We start from the raw sequence: 18,778 nt of genomic DNA on the forward strand, positions 1-18,778 counted from the left end.
TATTACACAACTGACTAACAAATTGTTCACAAACCCGACTATAAAATGATTAACATTAATGCAGTTTTGAAAAAAAAAGTGTGCTTAAAAGATTGTATTTCACTAATTATTGCCTACAAAATACCATCATTGTTGACTTTCTGTCAGTGAATTCACTTTATGTCAGCAAATGTCCTGTAAAAGCTGACATAAAAATTGCTGGTCTTGAAAAAGCAGCCAGCAGAAGTACTTTAAAATTTGGCAGTGGCTATTTGACCGGCACCGGCTAAATAGCAAATTTGCTATTTGACCGGCACCGGCAAAATAGCAAATTTGCTATTAAGCCGGCACTGAATAACATTGTTCATTGATGTGATTAGTCATGTTTGTAGAGAATAAAAAAACCTTAATAATAATTTAAAATCATTTTATCACAACATCAAGAATTAAAAATACAGTACAATAAACTAATTTATTGAAGATGTTCATATAAATAAATAGTTTATAACTTAATAATATTAATTAAAAGCATGAAAACACCATCAAAAGATCAAAGAACTAGCTGCAAACTGCAGTTCAACCGAGGAGCTATGGTTAGTCTTTAAGACCAACTTAAATCAGAGTGTGGCAAATCACATCCTGTACAAAACCATAAAACAAAAAGACAGCCTGCCTTGGCTCACACCATCAGTACGCAAAATAATAACCAGGTGCTCCGCAGGGCGCAGCTTTATACGACCGCAGAGGTCGAACCCTGAACAGTTGGGGCAAGTATGGACAAAACATTCAAGCGTGATACAGCTCTGAATTTGGATTGTGATAAAATTTTTGACATTACATGGTTTTTTTTTACACAAAACAAATGTCAAGATTTTACAAATCAATTCAAAATTTCTTCTTCAAACTTTTTAAATCTAAAATTAAATAGTTGACACAGCATAGGTTTCTGACACATGAATGAATGTGGTCTAATGAACTTAAAAGTTTTTTTTTGCCTTTGAGCAATTCACTATGCTGTTGAATATTAATCCTCTCAAATGTTTGAAGAAATTTTCTTTTTATTTATGAAATCTGAAATGAGAAAAATTTAAACCCCCCCCCCCTTTTTTTTTTCACATCCCCGTTTCCCTTGTTCCAAAACTGATATCAATTCAAATTTCTAATGGAGTTTGCAACAATAACTACTCTTTTAAATACATCATAAAATAATAAAATGTAAAATAAAGTGCTTGTTATCACTGAATGGTAAAGATTGGTTGGTAGTAAAAGTGAATATACATTGTTTATTGTATAAAACAATAAAAAAAACTTCATCAGCAACATTTTATATTGGCAAATTTCCAATGAAGTTATTTACATAAAGTTATTGGCAAATAAAAATAGAAAATGACATCATAGTCATGTCTGGCAAATGTCCAACATACATTATCTAAAAACATTTTAGATAAGATAAGGAAAAAAAGCTTCATCAGCAACATTTTATATTGGCAAATTTCCAATGAAGTTATTTACATAAAGTTATTGGCAAATAAAAATAGAAAATGACATCATAGTCATGTCTGGCAAATTTCCAACATATATTATCAACTACTATTCTATACAAAGAAAGATAACTCCAATTGAAAATTAATTGCTATTGCACAATATTGTGCAATTAGATATTTCTTGCTATTGTGCAATACTGTGCAATTGAAAATTTCTTGCTATTGCACAATACTTGATATGGAATCCTGATTTGGACCAGCTTGAAAACTGGGCCCATAATCAAAAATCAAAGTACATATTTAGATAAAGCATATCAAATAAGCCCAAGAATTTAATATTTGTTAAAATCAAACTTAGTTTAATTTTGGACCCTTTGGACCTTAATGTAGACCAATTTGAAAACTGGACCAAAAATTAAGAATCTACATACACAGTTAGATTTGGCATATCAAAGAACCCATTTATTCAATTTTTGATGAAATCAAACAAAGTTTAATTTTGGACCCCCATTTGGACCAACTTGAAAACTAGGCCAATAATCAAAATTCTAAGTTCATTTTTAAATTCAGCATATCAAAGAACCCCAAGGATTCAATTTTTGTTAAAATCAAACTAAGTTTAATTTTGGACCCTTTGGACCTTAATGTAGACCAATTTGAAAACGGGACCAAAAATTAAGAATCTACATACATAGTTAGATTCGGCATATCAAAGAACCCCAATTATTCAATTTTTGATGAAATCACACAAAGTTCAATTTTGGACCCTTTGGGCCCCTTATTCCTAAACTGTTAGGACCAAAACTCCCAAAATCAAACCCAACCTTCCTTTTATGGTCATAAACCTTGTGTCAAAATTTCATAGATTTCTATTCACTTAAACTAAAGTTATAGTGCGAAAACCAAGAAAATGCTTATTTGGGCCCTTTTTGGCCCCTAATTCCTAAAATGTTGGGACCAAAACTCCCAAAATCAATCCCAACCTTCCTTTTGTGGTCATAAACCTTGTGTTAAAATTTCATTGATTTCTATTCACTTTTACTAAAGTTAGAGTGCGAAAACTAAAAGTATTCGGACGACGACGACGACGACGACGACGACGCAGACGACGACGCCAACATGATAGCAATATACGACCAAAAAATTAAAATTTTTGCGGTCGTATAAAAAGTTTCCAAATTCCAGCATCCAGAAGTGATTACAGGAAATACTCTTTTTTCCCGAGAACAATCAGGGATTGAAACACTCTCCCTCCTGAGGTAGCATCAGCACCGTCAGTCGAGGCCTTAAAGCCTCGCTGACAAAGCTGAACTAAATTATCAAATGGGTGGGTGGGGTCTGTATTCGCACCTAAGTCATGGCATAATAATCAGCACGTTGATTGTGGCCATTATCAGACAGAAGCAGAAGAACATATTTGTATATACATTACTAAATATATTTTTTTCTTAAATATTTATAAACTAAATCTACATTTTACCCCTATGTACTATTTTAAGCCATGGACGCCATCTTGGTTGGTTGGCCGGATCATCAGACACATTTTTAAAACTAGATACCACCATGACCATAGTGATGATTGTGGCAAAGTTCTGTTAAATTTGGCCCAGTAGACGGACGACAGCTAGACGCCAAGTGATGAGAAAAGCTCACTTGACCATGTTGACCTTTCAGGTCAGGTGAGCTAAAAAGTAGATATATACTAAGACACCCTCGGGGCTGTGCGAGAGCGAGGGAGGATGAACAGCCCATAGGACAGGATCAGGAAACGATTATGGAACCGACAAGGACAACGAACCAGAACAACGGATGTAAATGTTTTTGTGGTAAAGTCTGTAAGAATTCTAGAGGTTTGAAGATCCATCAAAGCAGAATGAAATGTGTGCAACCCCATTCTGGCAATCAACGCACAGAGAGATCTGGTCAGACGGAGGAGGAGACCATCCAGGAAGCAAACCACAGTGATGATAGCCTCCCTGTGACCCAGGGCGAGGATGAGCACGAGGAACAGCCTACAGAGGTAGAACAACTTGACGAGGCAGAAGAGATAGAGAGGATAGAACCAACAGTCCATAGAGAAGACGGGATAGAAACAACAGTCCGTAGAGAAGACAGGATAGAACCAACAACCCGTAGAGAAGAGAATGAGCCACGCAAAGAGAAGATCAAATGGCCAACGAATGCAGACAAAGCAGACAAAGCAGCTTGGAAAGCTCTTGACGAAGATTTGGAAAACATCTTAGAGGCAACATTAGCAGGCAGTGTAGACAGAAAGATAACAGCAATGACGTCCATTATTTACAGCGTAGGAAAGGACAGATTTGGAGTGGTACCACAAGGGAAACAACCAATATAGATATCGCAGTCCAGAAAGGAGGCATGCCTGAAGTATCTGGTTGCATTGAACACACCAGCGTTATTACACAGATTTTAAGAGAAGCAAAGGAGAAGAAAAGTGACTTAGCAGTGTTTTGGCTAGATGTGGCTAATGCTTATGGGTCCGTACCTCACAAACTAGTAGACCTGACATTGGAGAGGTATCATGTTCCACCAACTATCAAAACTATGCTGCGAGAGTATTTTGACAAGATTGAAATGAGGTTCACAGCTGGAGACTTCACCACAGCTTGGCAGAGACTTGAAGTTGGAATACTAACGGGGTGTACAGTATCAGTAGTCCTGTTTGCAGCAGCAATGAACTTAATTGTAAAATCAGTAGAAAAACCAAGTAGAGGACCATTATTGTCATCAGGGGTCAGGCAACCACCAGTAAGAGCTTTTATGGATGATATGACAGTGACAGCAAAAACAGTCAGAGAGGGAAGATGGAATTTAGAGGAATTGGAAAGGATGATTAAGTGGGCCAGAATGAAGTTCAAACCAAGTAAATCTAGAAGTTTGATAGTGAGGAAAGGCAAAGTGCAAGATGAGACATTTGAGTTAGCAGGTGAAAAGATACCAACAGTTGGAGAGAAACCAGTGAAATGCCTAGGTAAAAAGTTTGATGCAACACTAGCAGATATGGTAAACATGGGTGAAGTTCAAGTGCAATTGGTAGAATGGCTGACGAAGATAGACAAAAGTGGGCTCCCAGGAAGATATAAAGCCTGGATATATCAACATGGGGTCTTACCAAGAATACTGTGGCCATTACTAGTTTACGAATTCCCATTGTCCAAAGTGGAGGCCTTAGAGAGAAAGATCAGTGCATGCCTAAGAAGATGGTTGGGTGTGCCAAGAAGTTTCAGCAGCATTGGATTGTACAGCACAGGAACAAAGCTACAATTACCAATGAAGGCATTGACAGAAGAGTATAAAGTTAAAGACGAGACAGGTTATGACGTTGAGAGACAGCAAAGATGCTAAAGTGAGAGGAGCCAAAGTAAAGATCAGGACAGGAAGAAAATGGAAAGCAGAGGAAGCAGTTACGGAAGCTGAGACCAGACTAAAGCACAGTGTCATCGTTGGTGTAACAGCAGTTGGTAGACAGGGATTTGGTATGACAACAAAACCAAGGTGGGATACAGCAAATGAGAAGGGACAGAGGGAACTGGTGCAACAGGAAATACAACAGATGGAAGAAGAGAGTAGGAATGTTAAGACTGGCAGATGACAGCAGACATACATCAACGCATGAGTTTCCCAGCAGAAATAGCAGCAACATCGCTAAGACCAGATATAGTCATTTGGTCACAGGGAACTAGGCAGGCGGTATTGCTGGAACTAACAGTCCCATGGGAAGACAGAATAGAGGAAGCTTATGAAAGAAAGATGGCAAAATACCAGAAGCTAGTAGAGGATTGCAAACAGCGGGGATGGAGGACGTGGTGTATGGCAATAGAAGTTGGATGCAGGGGCTTTGCAGGACAGTCAATGTGGCGGGCACTTAGGACCTTGGGAGTGGTAGGAGCAGAGAGGAAGAAACTGATTACAGAAGTGTGTAGAGAAGCAGAAGTGGCATCACAGTGGATTTGGAGGAAAAGAGACGAAGTGTGGAAAAGTGCAAAGTGATAGAACAATGAACAGTTATTGTGTAGATAATGGACAGATATAGATATACAGAACAGCATTCAGTTACAGAAGAACAGCAATGACATCAGCTGAGACATCAGAGCCGTGTAGGCCATCCAGTTCCAGGTTCAGATTGATCACCTGAGCCGGCGCACCTCTGGAGGTTGTTGTGGAATAGCGCCGAAACAGCCAAGGAAGGAGGACTCCACCTGATGATGGAATTGGATCAGCATTCCTTTGATGTTTACAAGGTAATCCAAATCTGTGTAAATCTATGGTTTAAATATCCTGCCATGCGATAAAAATAGTGTTATGTAAAACTATGCACATCATAAAATAGACCATTATAAGTTGTTTGCAACAAATTTCAAAAGGACACATGATTTAACATTTGCAATTGTTACAAAACCAATTATTTGCCTTTAGAAGTTGTTTTAATCTAGCACAAGATAATGATGGGAAAAGCAGATTGGAATTGGTTGTTTAGAATGGTTGCGTGGTCTACAGGGTGTGTGTGTAGTATACCTTCACTGCGAAATGGTGCAACTCCATTTCAATAAACTTACTTACCTTTACGCTGGAAAATTTTATCAATATTGAAGTTTGGAAGGAGGCTTCTGTTTTCTGATGTTTGATGTATGTCCAGAAACGTTTCATACTACTTCCAATATGAACGACGGAGCTCTCTTTGTACCATTCTCTTTGTTTCTTTAAGTTTGGATGTTTTTGTAAGATCAGCTAACTTTTTATGCCTTTTGTACAATCGGTCACGGCGTTTTATTAGTTTGCGTACTGATGGTGTGAGCCAAGGCAGGCTGTCTTTTTGTTTTGCGGTTTTGTGCGGGATGTGATTTGCCACACTCTGGTTTAAGTTGGTCTTAAAAGACTAACCAGAGCTCCTCGGATGAACTGCAGTTTGCAGCTAGTTCTTTGATCTTTTGATGGTGTTTTCATGCTTTTAATTAATATTATTAAGTTATAAATTATTTATTTATATGAACATTTTCAATATTTTTTTTTTATTGTACAGTATTTTTAATGCTTGATATTGTGATAAAATGATTTTAAATTATTATTAAGCTTTTTTATTCTCTACAAACATGACTAATCACATCAATGAACAATTTTATTCAGTGCCGGCTAAATAGCAAATTTGCTATTTTGCCGGTTCCGGTCAAATAGCAAATTTGCTATTTAGCCGGTGTCGGTCAAATAGCCACTGCCTTAAAATTTTGCAAATATCATGTAGATTACATTTGGAGACCATCTTGCAAAGACTATCTATTGCAATCCTATAAGCTGTTAAGGTTTAAATTCAGTCTAAAACATTTCTTGGTTTTTTATGATGATATCATTACACACTAAAGAATAACTTACGTATTGAGCCTCACTTTCTACATTATTACTAGTCTGCATTTCAATATGTGTTTCTTTTTTCTGTACATTGCTGTCAGGTTTACTATTCTGTTCGTCTGATCAAAATAAAAGATGATTTTGTCACAATTTATTCATGAATTAAGTATTGCAGATGAATTTGTGTGTAACTAATTTTGAGGTATTTTGAATTTTCAATTGTGTTAAACTGTTGATAATCAAATAATGTTTCATAATTTTTTTCTTTGATTTACAATATAAACAGGGCTACTGTCTAGAAAAAAAAGATTGATTATCAAAACAATGCTCATTTGTATAAAAGTATTGCCCAATAAGGTTGCAGTCTTCACACTTAAACACAGGTCCAGCACAGCAGCCTCAGGCTTGTGAAATTGCTTTTGGGTTTAACTATAATTTTCCAAAAAATGAGCCAAAGGCTCGAGTTTCAGATGTTTTTCGTGTAGATGGGGGTTGTAAACTTCACAACAAAGATTTCATGTTTGCTTTAACAGTAAAATTTTACAATTTGCTGAATGAGTGTATGAACTTAATACCTCTGATCACTGTAGATAACTACTATGACTACTCAACCAACAAGGTTTGTCAAATTCTAAAGAGGTATACAGTAAGATACATCACCTACCCAGACACACTATCAAAATACAAGTTTTTCTGGTGAATATACCGTGGATTCATTATTATTTGTTGGATACCAATTTTCCTGGGTTTCGTGGGTATAGGTGAACCACAAATTTAAATGTTCAACAAAGTACAAATTTTCTATCAGGTTGTATGCAGACTTTGACAAAACCATGAAATTACACATCCACGAAAAGGCAAATTTTGAGCATTCCACAAAAAATGGTAACCACGAAAATAAATAAATCCACAGTAAAAGAACTCAGACGTCCACAACCACAAAATGAATAATAATATGCCACAGTAACATGCAATTTACCTGCTATTGGTCTCTGAGGATTCACAACTCCTTCTAATGTTGGCAATACTGATAATAGGCTCTACAATAGATAATATTAAAACTAAAATTAGAAATGTTTCTCATGTGATAATATTAAAACTAAAATTAGAAATAGTTCACATGTGAAAATTTTCACTCCAAAACATCTGAGTTGAATAATTTGTTTGTTTCTACTACTGAGTATAACAATAAAACCTGATGCGGTGGTCTTTTTTCTGTTGCGTCTTAGCAAAGTCTGTGTGCTTTTGTTTCTTTTTAATGTTATCGCATAATATTTCATTGGAGAATTAATGTTAACTTATATGGCAAGCCGTTTTTATATTTAATCAATTTCAAGATATCTTTTAAAGTTAATAAGATATCTTTTAAAGTTAATAAGATATCTTATAAAGTATATAAGATATCTTAATTAATATTAAGTAATAAAGATATCTTATTTAATTTATAAGATATCTTATTTATTTTATAAGACATCTTATTTAAAATAACATAAGTAAATAAAGTCAACAATAAAGGCTCCCTCTGGAACTACGCGGCAGTAAATAGATCACGTGACAGCAGTTTCAAATTGGCAGTTATTAATAAATGTTCGTGATGTTCGACCTGCATTAATACTGGCCTTAAGATTAACCACGCTACAGACACGATAGTTGTATCAAAGTCTTTAAGAGTTTCTACAAACTTTCACAACCAGAATGAAAATGATTTTTTGGCGTCCTAAAAGTATCTTGTATAGTTTTAGTTTGATGTGTTTGAGCTTTTAATTTTGCCATTTGATTAGGGACTTTCCATTTTGAATTTTCCTTGGAGTTCCTCTTTTTTTTTTTTGGGGGGGGGGGGGGGGGGGGGGGGGGGGGGGAGGGGAGATAAGGTGTAGTTTCAAACTATTTGAAATATGACATATTGATAATTTTAATTTTATTTTACTTTATATAACACTGGCGTCAACGTGATGATCGTAACTGCAATTACGATCATCCCAATATGGCGGACACAAATAAAGCGATATTTTAGAAGGCTGATTTCTCTACTTTAACAGCTTATTTTCATATCTGTTTTATATCAAGAAAAATCTTTATAAGCATTGCCATTGAATGCATGTGTTTTTCATAAATTATAGAAAAACAACCAGAAGAACGAAAATCGAGATTAAAAAAATCACGATGATGATCGTAACTTCGTCTATAGATGATCGTAACTTTGACTTGTTTATATAAAAAGATGATCGTAACTCAAAATTTATTAATTTTTTTTTTTCACTCAATGAACACCCTATTTAGCAGTCACGATAAAAAAAAATTGTGATTTTAAAATTAAACAAAGAATAAATGAAAACCACTTTTCTAAAAAGAAATGACATAAGGGGATTAGCAGACTTATATGCAAATGTCCACAATATTATTTTCTTATGAGTAATTAAATATTCAAAATGGATTTACGTTAATATAAATATCATTCTCATGATACAGTTTAAGAATACATGCCAAAACTTTCACTGAATAAAGTAAAGGAAGGCATGAAGTTGCATTATTTTGGTGACTTTCTAACGGTTTTCAATTGTTGCCTAGCCTTGTTTTTTTCTTAAAGGGAAACTTCGCAAAAAATCAAAAATTGATATTATGTTCATTCTGTATAAAAATGCTCAAATTCATAGATATTAAAGTTTTATTCCGCTAGATAAGAGATCACTATCGATTTTAAATTTAGTGTATCAATTCTCTGCGTTCGGCCATTTTGTCTTCTTTCCCGATTAATTAAAGAACCTTAGTGAGCACGCTCACATACCCCACGTCCCCACATTGTCATTGGAGAAATTAAATAAGTATAAGAAAAAAAAATTGTATAAGAAAAAATATTGAATAATAATTTCCTGTCAATATACATAGTATGTCCTTATTATCTACAAAATTTCATGAAATTCTGTTGAGTGTTTTCAGAGGAGTTGAGATGACAAACTGTTGCAGAAGTACATTGAAGCAAATAAGTTCAAAGGGGCATAACTCCTAGAAAAAAAATTGAACCGTAATTTCCTGTTGATATGCACATCTACATAGTATGTCCTTATTATCTACAAAGTTTCATGAAATTCTGTTGTGTGGTTTGAGAGGAGTTGCGATGACAAACTGTTGCAGTAGTACATTAAAGTAAATAAGTTTAAAGGGGCGTAACTCCTAGAAAAAAATTGAATCGCAATTTCCCGTCGATATGCACAACTACATAGTATGTCCTTATTATCTGAAAAGGTTTCGTGAAATTCTGTTGTGTGGTTTGAGGGGAGTTGCGATGACAAACTGTTGCAGTAGTACATTAAAGTAAATAAGTTCAAAGGGGCGTAACTCCTAGAAAAAAAATTGAATCGCAATTTCCGGTCGATATGCACAACTACATAGTATGTCCTTATTATCTGAAAAGGTTTCGTGAAATTCTGTTGTGTGGTTTGAGGGGAGTTGCGATGACAAACTGTTGCAGTAGTACATTAAAGTAAATAAGTTCAAAGGGGCGTAACTCCTAGAAAAAAAATTGAATCGCAATTTCCGGTCGATATGCACAACTACATAGTATGTCCTTATTATCTGAAAAGGTTTCGTGAAATTCTGTTGTGTGGTTTGAGAGGAGTTGCGATGACAAGAAACAGGACTGACGGACGGACTGACGGGTCAAAAACATTATACCCTCCGTAACTTCGTTGCGTGGGGTATAATAACAACGATATGTCTATAAACCACAAAGGAACAAAACTACAGTAACCGATGTAGTCATAATAGCGTGTCGATATCTTGTCAATCGTACGGTTGTTTTATCCGACTAACTAACTTGATACAGAAAATATTCTTATTATTTTCAAATTACCATGGTCTGTTATTTTTAAACTGTTAATATTGGAATTAGTGAAAAAGTCAAAGTTGAAATCATAAATAAGTGTTCTGTGAAAATTGTTTTCGAAAATCTAATTTGTTCATAATTCTTTAAAGTAATAAACTTTATTCAAATAAATTCTGATCTTCCCTCATCTGATCACCAGCATGGCTAAAGGTATTACTCCCAAAGGTATTGTGAGGGGTGTGAGGTGACACGTCCAGGTATTCAAGCGATTTCCTGTCGGGTTTGCAAGTTCATGCATCGTTTCACTTCTGTAGGTATTGATCAGTGTACACGGCCGATAACTTATAACTTTCCATTTTGAACTATCAGGTGTATAATATACATCTCTGTCTTGCGTGTCCGAAAGTGATATAATATACCAGTCATTACTTAACTCATACGCTTGTTTATAAATAACATTTCTGGTGTAAAGAATATTATTTATAAAAATATAAATAATACCAAAAAAAAAAAATTTGAAGAAATAAAAATCTATTTACATATTTTTTCCAAGGGTTAATTTGGGAAAATGTAATATATACTCGTTGTCAATAGTAAAGGACAGATTGGAACATACCAGAAATATTGATTTAAAAAATTGTATGCACTTGACGACGATTCGTGTATACGCCTGGATAGAAAGTTACGGAGCTATAGCGCAATTTAAGATATAAACATGTATATGTTGAACATAAGAAAGAAACATACATTTTGTGTAAATTGGGGTAAAAGTTTTGTAAATAGACTAGTCCACGTATGCCAACAGTATGTAATCAACAAATTCGATAGACTATTGTATACCAAAAGAAGAAGAAGAAGAAGAGAACCAATTTGATTTAAATACAGGTCGATATATAACTTGCTTTAGTTCATCGAGGTTATGAACATAGTAAAATCACAGATTTATATATCAATTAGATTGTTCTCGAATAAAGGAAGAAATTCGTCATCCATCACAATTATTCCGACATTCATGTAATATATATATGCAACTGGACGTACACTAATAATCCCCAAGGGATGTGAATATTTTCTGGGGAAACTATTGAGTATTAAAGTTTCAAATCAAGTTCGGGATTTATTTTCTTTCTTGATATTCAATGGCAGCAATTTGAAGAATAAACTGCTTGTCCGCTTTAGGGGTATTCTTGCCAGTTGAACAGACTTATAATTACATTCAAAAATAGGGAAAGATGACATTAAATTCGTTTTCTTTTGTTTTTAAACATCGTTGGTCAAATAGCTAAAGAATAATACGTTGTGAGACGAAGACTATTTTAATAAGGACGTTCCTGATTATGAATAAATTTTGTTGACGTTTGTCACACTTGAAAAGAATATCTATTCGTAATTTTTTGATTCCATTCCAACAGAGACATATAATATGTCTCTGATTCCAAGAAGATCCTTAAATTTCCTGTCAATTTTTTAAAACATCTTTTTTTTCAAATAGTGAAGTATTCATGCGTTGTGAGATTTAAATTATTTTGATGAGAACATTAATTCCTAAATAGGTAAATAAAGATCGCTTTGAATGGACTTAATTATATAATTGCAATTGTTAATGATCTGTTTGAAATATTAAAGGTTGCCGATTCTAATTTAAAGAAGTACAATTTTTAGTTCATACACTCGTGTTTAGAAGGCTATTTTTATTTATAAATTTATTCAATTAAAATAATTCAGTATTTTATCGTTACAAAAGTAATCAGAAGTCATAATTCATTTAAAAGTGAGCTTATGCAAAATATATAAAAATATACAACAGCTATCCAGTTATTGTGCGACCTTATTACTCCCGTAAATTAATTTTAATTCTTTTTCTTACATTTCTGTGTCTAAAACTATAACTGACTCCCGTATATCATTCATACGAAATGTTTTTCACACCTGAAATGGTGAACCGTGACGCCTAGATGTCACTGAATGAAGATCAAAAGATTAGAATTACATAATGCTAATCTTTTAATTACCTTGAGTTTAACTACGCATTCAACATTCACTAAGTGTCACAAATTAATACACATTTTATTTCCACAGTACAAGCAAGTGAAAATGTTTTCTGGAATGAAGCAAAAAGTTCAGAAAACAAACGTATTTTTTAATACACTATCGATCATGTCAGTTTCATATGTTTGTTTAAAGTATTTGTAGAAAAAAAATCATAAAAATGTTCTATTGTATTATTTACTTTAATTACTAAATTCGTATAAAAAAAATCCACACATAAATCCTACACTCTAATTTTAAAAGTTGCATGGCTATCACTTACTTTTCGTTGGTTAATAGCTACACCAAAAGTCGTCGATGCGCTTTAAATAGCGTTATTAGATGGTTAACGAACAAGACTTAAATGATATTAATTTCACTCCCGGCATGCAAAAAGACTTAAACTACGTCACATAAGTCAGTAAGTTTGAAGAAATAAAATTAATAATTCCCAATTTTCTTCTTTATTACTTTTCATATCAAAATAAAACTTGGTGAATATGTTTTTTATGGTATTATGAACATAATAAGATGAAAAGTGAAAAATCGTGAATTATCCCTTTAATCTAACTACGACTATTAAACATTGGTAGACTACAGAGGCGGACTTAGAGGGAGGGTCAAGGTGCTCGCATCACCTTTTTGTTGGGAAAATTTGGTTGATTGTATAGGGAATCAATGAAGAATGACTGTAGCGGGCCTACTCTTAGGTAGCCAGTCCCCTATCGCTTTATGAAAATCTCTGAATACGCTACTGGACAACTGTTGCCTTTATTTACCATGGGTTGGCTATTTATGTAAAGAAGGACAAGTTAAAATAGATGGTATACATGTTCATATAAGATTTTTCAAGCTACAAATCCTTACATTTCTACGGTATATGACATGTGTTATTGAAGTTAGTCGAAGAAGTTGTGTTAAGCCAAACATATCAATAAGGGATCTACCATTTGATTTTTGTCGAGCCTGCAACTTTTGTTGCAGAAAGCTCGACATAGGGATAGTGATCCGGCGGCGGCGGCTACGGCGGCGGCTATGTTAGCTAACTTCTTAAAAGCTTTATATTTTAGAAGATGGAAGACCTGGATGCTTCATACTTTGTATATAGATGCCTCATGTTACGAAGTTTCCGTCAGTCACATGTCCAATGTCCTTGACCTCATTTTCATGGTTCAGTGACCACTTGAAAAAAAAGTTCAAATTTTTTGTAATGTTGAATTCTCTCTTATTATAAGTAATAGGATAACTATATTTGATATGTGCGTACCTTGCAAGGTCCTCATGTCTGTCAGACAGTTTTCACTTGACCTCGACCTCATTTCATGGATCAGTGAACAAGGTTAAGTTTTGGTGGTCAAGTCCATATCTCAGATACTATAAGCAATAGGGCTAGTATATTCGGTGTATGGAAGGACTGTAAGGTGTACATGTCTAACTGGCAGGTGTCATCTGACCTTGACCTCATTTTCATGGTTCAGTGGTTATAGTTCAATTTTTGTGTTTTGGTCTGTTGTTCTCATACTATATGCAATAGGTCTACTATATTTGTTGTATGGAATGATTGTAAGGTGTACATGTCTAGCGGGCAGATGTCATGTGACCTTGACCTCATTTTCATGGTTCAGTGGTCAAAGTTAAGTTTTTGAGTTTTGGTCTTTTTATCTAATACTATATGCCATAGGTCAACTATATTTGGTGTATGGAAATATTTAATGATCTTTATGTCAGTCGCGCAGGTTTTATTTGACCGTGACCTCATTTTCACGGTTCATTGCACAGTGTTAAGTTTTTGTGTTTTGGTCTATTTTTCCAAACTATAAGTAATAGGTCAACTATATATGTTGTATAGAAGCATTGTTAGCTGTACATGTCTGCCTGGCATGGTTCATCTGACCTTGACCTCATTTTCAAGGTTCATTGGTCTTTGTTTAGTTATCTTGGTTAATGTTAAGTTTATGGTACAGTTGTTTTAAAGCTTAGCTTTTTACTTAGGACTATCAACATAATATCAATGATTAGTATAGAAGGCGAGACATTTCAGCGTGTGCACTCTTGTTATAAGGGGGATGACATTTGGCCGAAAAGGCAGGACAGGAGATTTGAGTAAAAAAAGGCCGGAGGAACATCTTGGCCAAACAAAAAGGCAAGATGACAATTTATATTAAAATAATCAGGATGAAAAAAGCACGACCGAATAGAGTAAAAATAAAAACGCAGGATACAGATTTCAACATAAAAAAATGCAGGACAAAATTATTCATCCTAGCCCCTCCCCCAAATAAAAATCAAATAGTAGCTCCCTTTATTGACGGTTTCATTGGTTTTTTTTCATTCAACAGATATATTTACACTTCTTAATGCTTTATGCTTTAAAAATCGTAAATCTGTTAATAAAAGAAACTATAAAGTCTGAAGTCCCCAAAAAATACCAGATCCTCGAAAGGTACTATTGTCCCTGTAAAGTGTAGGGGAAAAAAATGAAAAAAAATCTCCAATTTTAACAAACTGGTCATTAATGTGAACTGCCCAATACCTTATTTATATAAAACATATGAAATCAATATAAAGTTGTTAACCCCCAATGCATTTTAATATTGAACTAGATAAAAAATAAATACGAAATCTCGCAAAGTCATAACCATTTGTGCACTTACCAATAGGACGTTACCCTCCCCTCAGTGATCGTTCCTCATTATTATCACAATATCAGCTGATACTGTGCATTTTTTCGCATACTAGACAGCTTTATTTGTCCTTATTTATCAGAAAATGCTTCTTTGGAAAAGTTCCGATCATCGTTGATAAAAATAAATAAAAGTTACGATCATCATCGTGATTTTTTGTATCTCGATTTTCGTTCTTCTTGTTGCTTTTCCATTCGGTCCGAAAAAGTATTTCAATGGCAATGCTTATAAAGATGTTTCTTGACATAATACAAATCTAAAAATAAGCTGTTAAAGTGGAAAAATCAGCCATATAAAATTTCCCTAAATATCTGTGTCCGCCATATTGGGATGATCGTAACTGCAGTAACGATCATCACGTTGACACCGGTGATATAAAATCTGTTGACTTTGATCGTGATGAAAAATAGGGATTGCTTTAAGGAATGTGAAACTTCCCGTAATTTTTGTATCATATCCATCTGTGGACTAAGTCTCATTCTTGTCACTATTTCTGACTGCCGAATTCTGAAAGGGAGAACATTTTGAGTTTATCCCCCACCCACCCACCGTAAAAAAAATGGAATTTCATAAAATATTTCAACTCTTTATAATAGTTTCGTAAATTCTTTTTTCTAGATAAATGGAAAACAGATTGAAATAAGATTGGTAATACATTTTGAGTGAGACTTATTTTATTTGAAATAAAATATTTTACACATTAAATAAGATATCTTATATATTAAATAAGATATCTTATTTAATAAATAAGATATCTTATTTATGATATCTCTATTATTAAATAAGATATCTCAATCATTAAATAAGATATCTTATATATATTTCATATATTGAATAAGAATCTCTAAAACAATAAACAATTACAATTAAACAAATTTCATTCATATTGATAGAAAGGAAGGAATTGCCTTTTTTCTTTTGTTATAAATCATGAAATAATCATTAAAAACTTCCGTGGAAATGCACATACTCCCCCCCCCCCCCCCCCCCCCCTTTTCCCATTTAAGTAATTTGTATGTCAACAACATTGATAGAGGAAGATGTGGTATGAGTGACAATGAGACAACGCTCCATTCAAGTAAACATGCATTTATAAAAGTAAACCATTATAGGTCAAGATAAGGCCTTCAACCCGGAGCTTTGGCTCACACCGAACAGCAAGTTATAAAGAGCTCCAAAAAATCAAAAAATTTCTAGCTATATTTATAGTGTAAGACAATTCAAACGGGAAAAGCAACGGCCTTATCTGTATAACATGCACTTCCATTTAATATAGCCGAGAATAATTGTTTGTCAATAGAATTTAAGGCTTGATAACAAAAATTGGGGTAAAAACTCTAATTTGGCATTAAAATTAGAAAGATCATATCATAGGAAACATGTGTACTAAGTTTGAAGTCGATTGGACTTCAACTTCATCAAAAACTACCTTGACCAAAAACTTTAACCTGGAGCGGGACAGACGGACGAACAGACAGATGGACGGACGGACGGACGGACGGACGGACGGACGCACAGACCAGAAAACATAATGCCCCTCTACTATCGTAGGTGGGGCATAAAAATGGAGAAAACAAGTATTTATATAAAGCTTTAGTAAACAGTAATTATTTTGATATTATTAATATGCTGATGATGAGGGTTCGAATCTCCACAGGTATCACAGTTGTAATCGAATCAAATACTGTCGTTAACCAATTATAAATTTTTGGTGCATGCGAATTAAAATCAAAGATAATAATATTGTCTCTTTTTATTGTGAAATTATATAATTATCATGTACCTAACGGTGGGAAAACAGAAGTCAATTTTATTTATATATTACTGCTAGTGGGTGGTGAAGGACATTTAATGTTTTATTCCACTCCATTGGAGGTGTGCCTACACTGGCAGAATCTAATACAGATACACATACAAATTAGCAATCTCGATCTGAATTGCTTTTGATTTTATGATTGGTCAATCTTTTTCAATCATACAGGGATAGTTTATTTCAATACGTAAAAAAAAAAAGAAGATATCTTATTTAGTAAAAAAGATATCTTATTTAGTTAATAAGATATCTTATTTTATTACATTGGTTGCAATAAATTACATTGATTTCCCAGTCAAATAAAAACCGATAATTTCACATGTGAAATAAACGTGGTTATTTCACTCTCTGACGTCATACAACAATAGGCGTTGTCAAGACGTCGATAACGTCGGATCAAAACATGCCTAGGAAAAACATATAGTTCCTTACATTTTCTACATTAATTTCATAAAAAAGAGCCATTTACCAATGTAATAAAAAGAATAACTAATCAAAGAATTCAAATATCGAAAAATATTCAACTCGTGACCGAACAACACTGATAATTAACTCATGCGCTACGCGCATTCGTGAATTAATGTGTTGTTCGGTCACTCGTTGAATATTTTTCTCTATTTGAATTCTTCGATTAGTTATTCTATAAAAGTTTATAAGATATCTTTATTAGAAACTATATAAAAGATATCTTATATAGTTTTAAAGATATCTTATAAACTTAATAAGATATCTTTTAAACTAAATAAGATATCTTATTAAATAAATAAGATATCTTATTAAATAAATAAGATATCTTATTAAATAAATAAGATATCTCATGTTAAATAAGATATCTTTATAACAAGTTTAATAAGATATCTTATTTAATTATCAAGATATCTCTATTAATTTATAAGATATCTTATTTAATTATAAAGATATCTGATTTAACTTTTTAAGATATCTTGAAAGTGAATAAATATAAAAACGGCTTGCCATAAACTTATCTTAGACCACTTACATTTACTCAATTATTGAGATTATAAACAAAGTTTAGTCTAGATCTTTTACTCATACAACATTGTTTTTTAAGTCTAATTACTAAGTTTTATTCAGTAAGTTTAAATTACCTGTTGAGGAAATGCTTTAATACCAGTTATGACAGATTTATTACACAAGTTCCTATCATTTGTAAGTAATATGACTATACAATCTGGATCTGTAATAAATACATAAAATTCAGTAAAATGATATCGTACTTTATAACTGAGAGGTAGTCTTGCATTAAATATTAAACTTAAGGAAAGATTGTTCATTGATAATCGAAGATTCTTTGTTTTGGCATACAGTTTAAATTTATTATTTCAGGAACAGCATCCCATTGATAATCAGTTAAGTGTTTTTTGGGTATCATGCTAAAATTAGTCAAAATCAATGATTTATACTGGTTTGGTAATGAGTTAACAGTCAGTGTTTGAGCATTGAAAGTGTAAAATAGTAGCCTCTGTTAACACAAAGTACACACCACTATGGGTAATACACACTTTCTTTAACAGAAATAGTAGCCTCTGTTGACACGAAGTACACACCACTATGGGTAAAATAATAAAGAAGATGTGATATG

General features: G+C 33.6%; 1 protein-coding gene across 2 annotated transcripts in view; it reads right to left on the reverse strand.

Moving 5' to 3' along the window:
• The window catches only part of LOC143064575 (uncharacterized), a 63,531-nt gene that overhangs the window by 16,863 nt on the left and 27,890 nt on the right, over positions 1-18,778 (reverse strand). For both annotated transcript variants that reach the window (XM_076237489.1, XM_076237490.1), the window contains 3 exons: positions 18,285-18,373; positions 7,807-7,867; positions 6,852-6,946 (listed from right to left, as the gene is read on the reverse strand). In XM_076237489.1, the coding sequence (XP_076093604.1) occupies positions 6,852-6,946; positions 7,807-7,867; positions 18,285-18,373 (245 nt within the window). The remainder of the gene's footprint in view (positions 1-6,851; positions 6,947-7,806; positions 7,868-18,284; positions 18,374-18,778) is intronic.

This window comes from Mytilus galloprovincialis, chromosome 2 (assembly GCF_965363235.1).
Source record: "Mytilus galloprovincialis chromosome 2, xbMytGall1.hap1.1, whole genome shotgun sequence".
Classification (NCBI taxonomy): domain Eukaryota; kingdom Metazoa; phylum Mollusca; class Bivalvia; order Mytilida; family Mytilidae; genus Mytilus; species Mytilus galloprovincialis.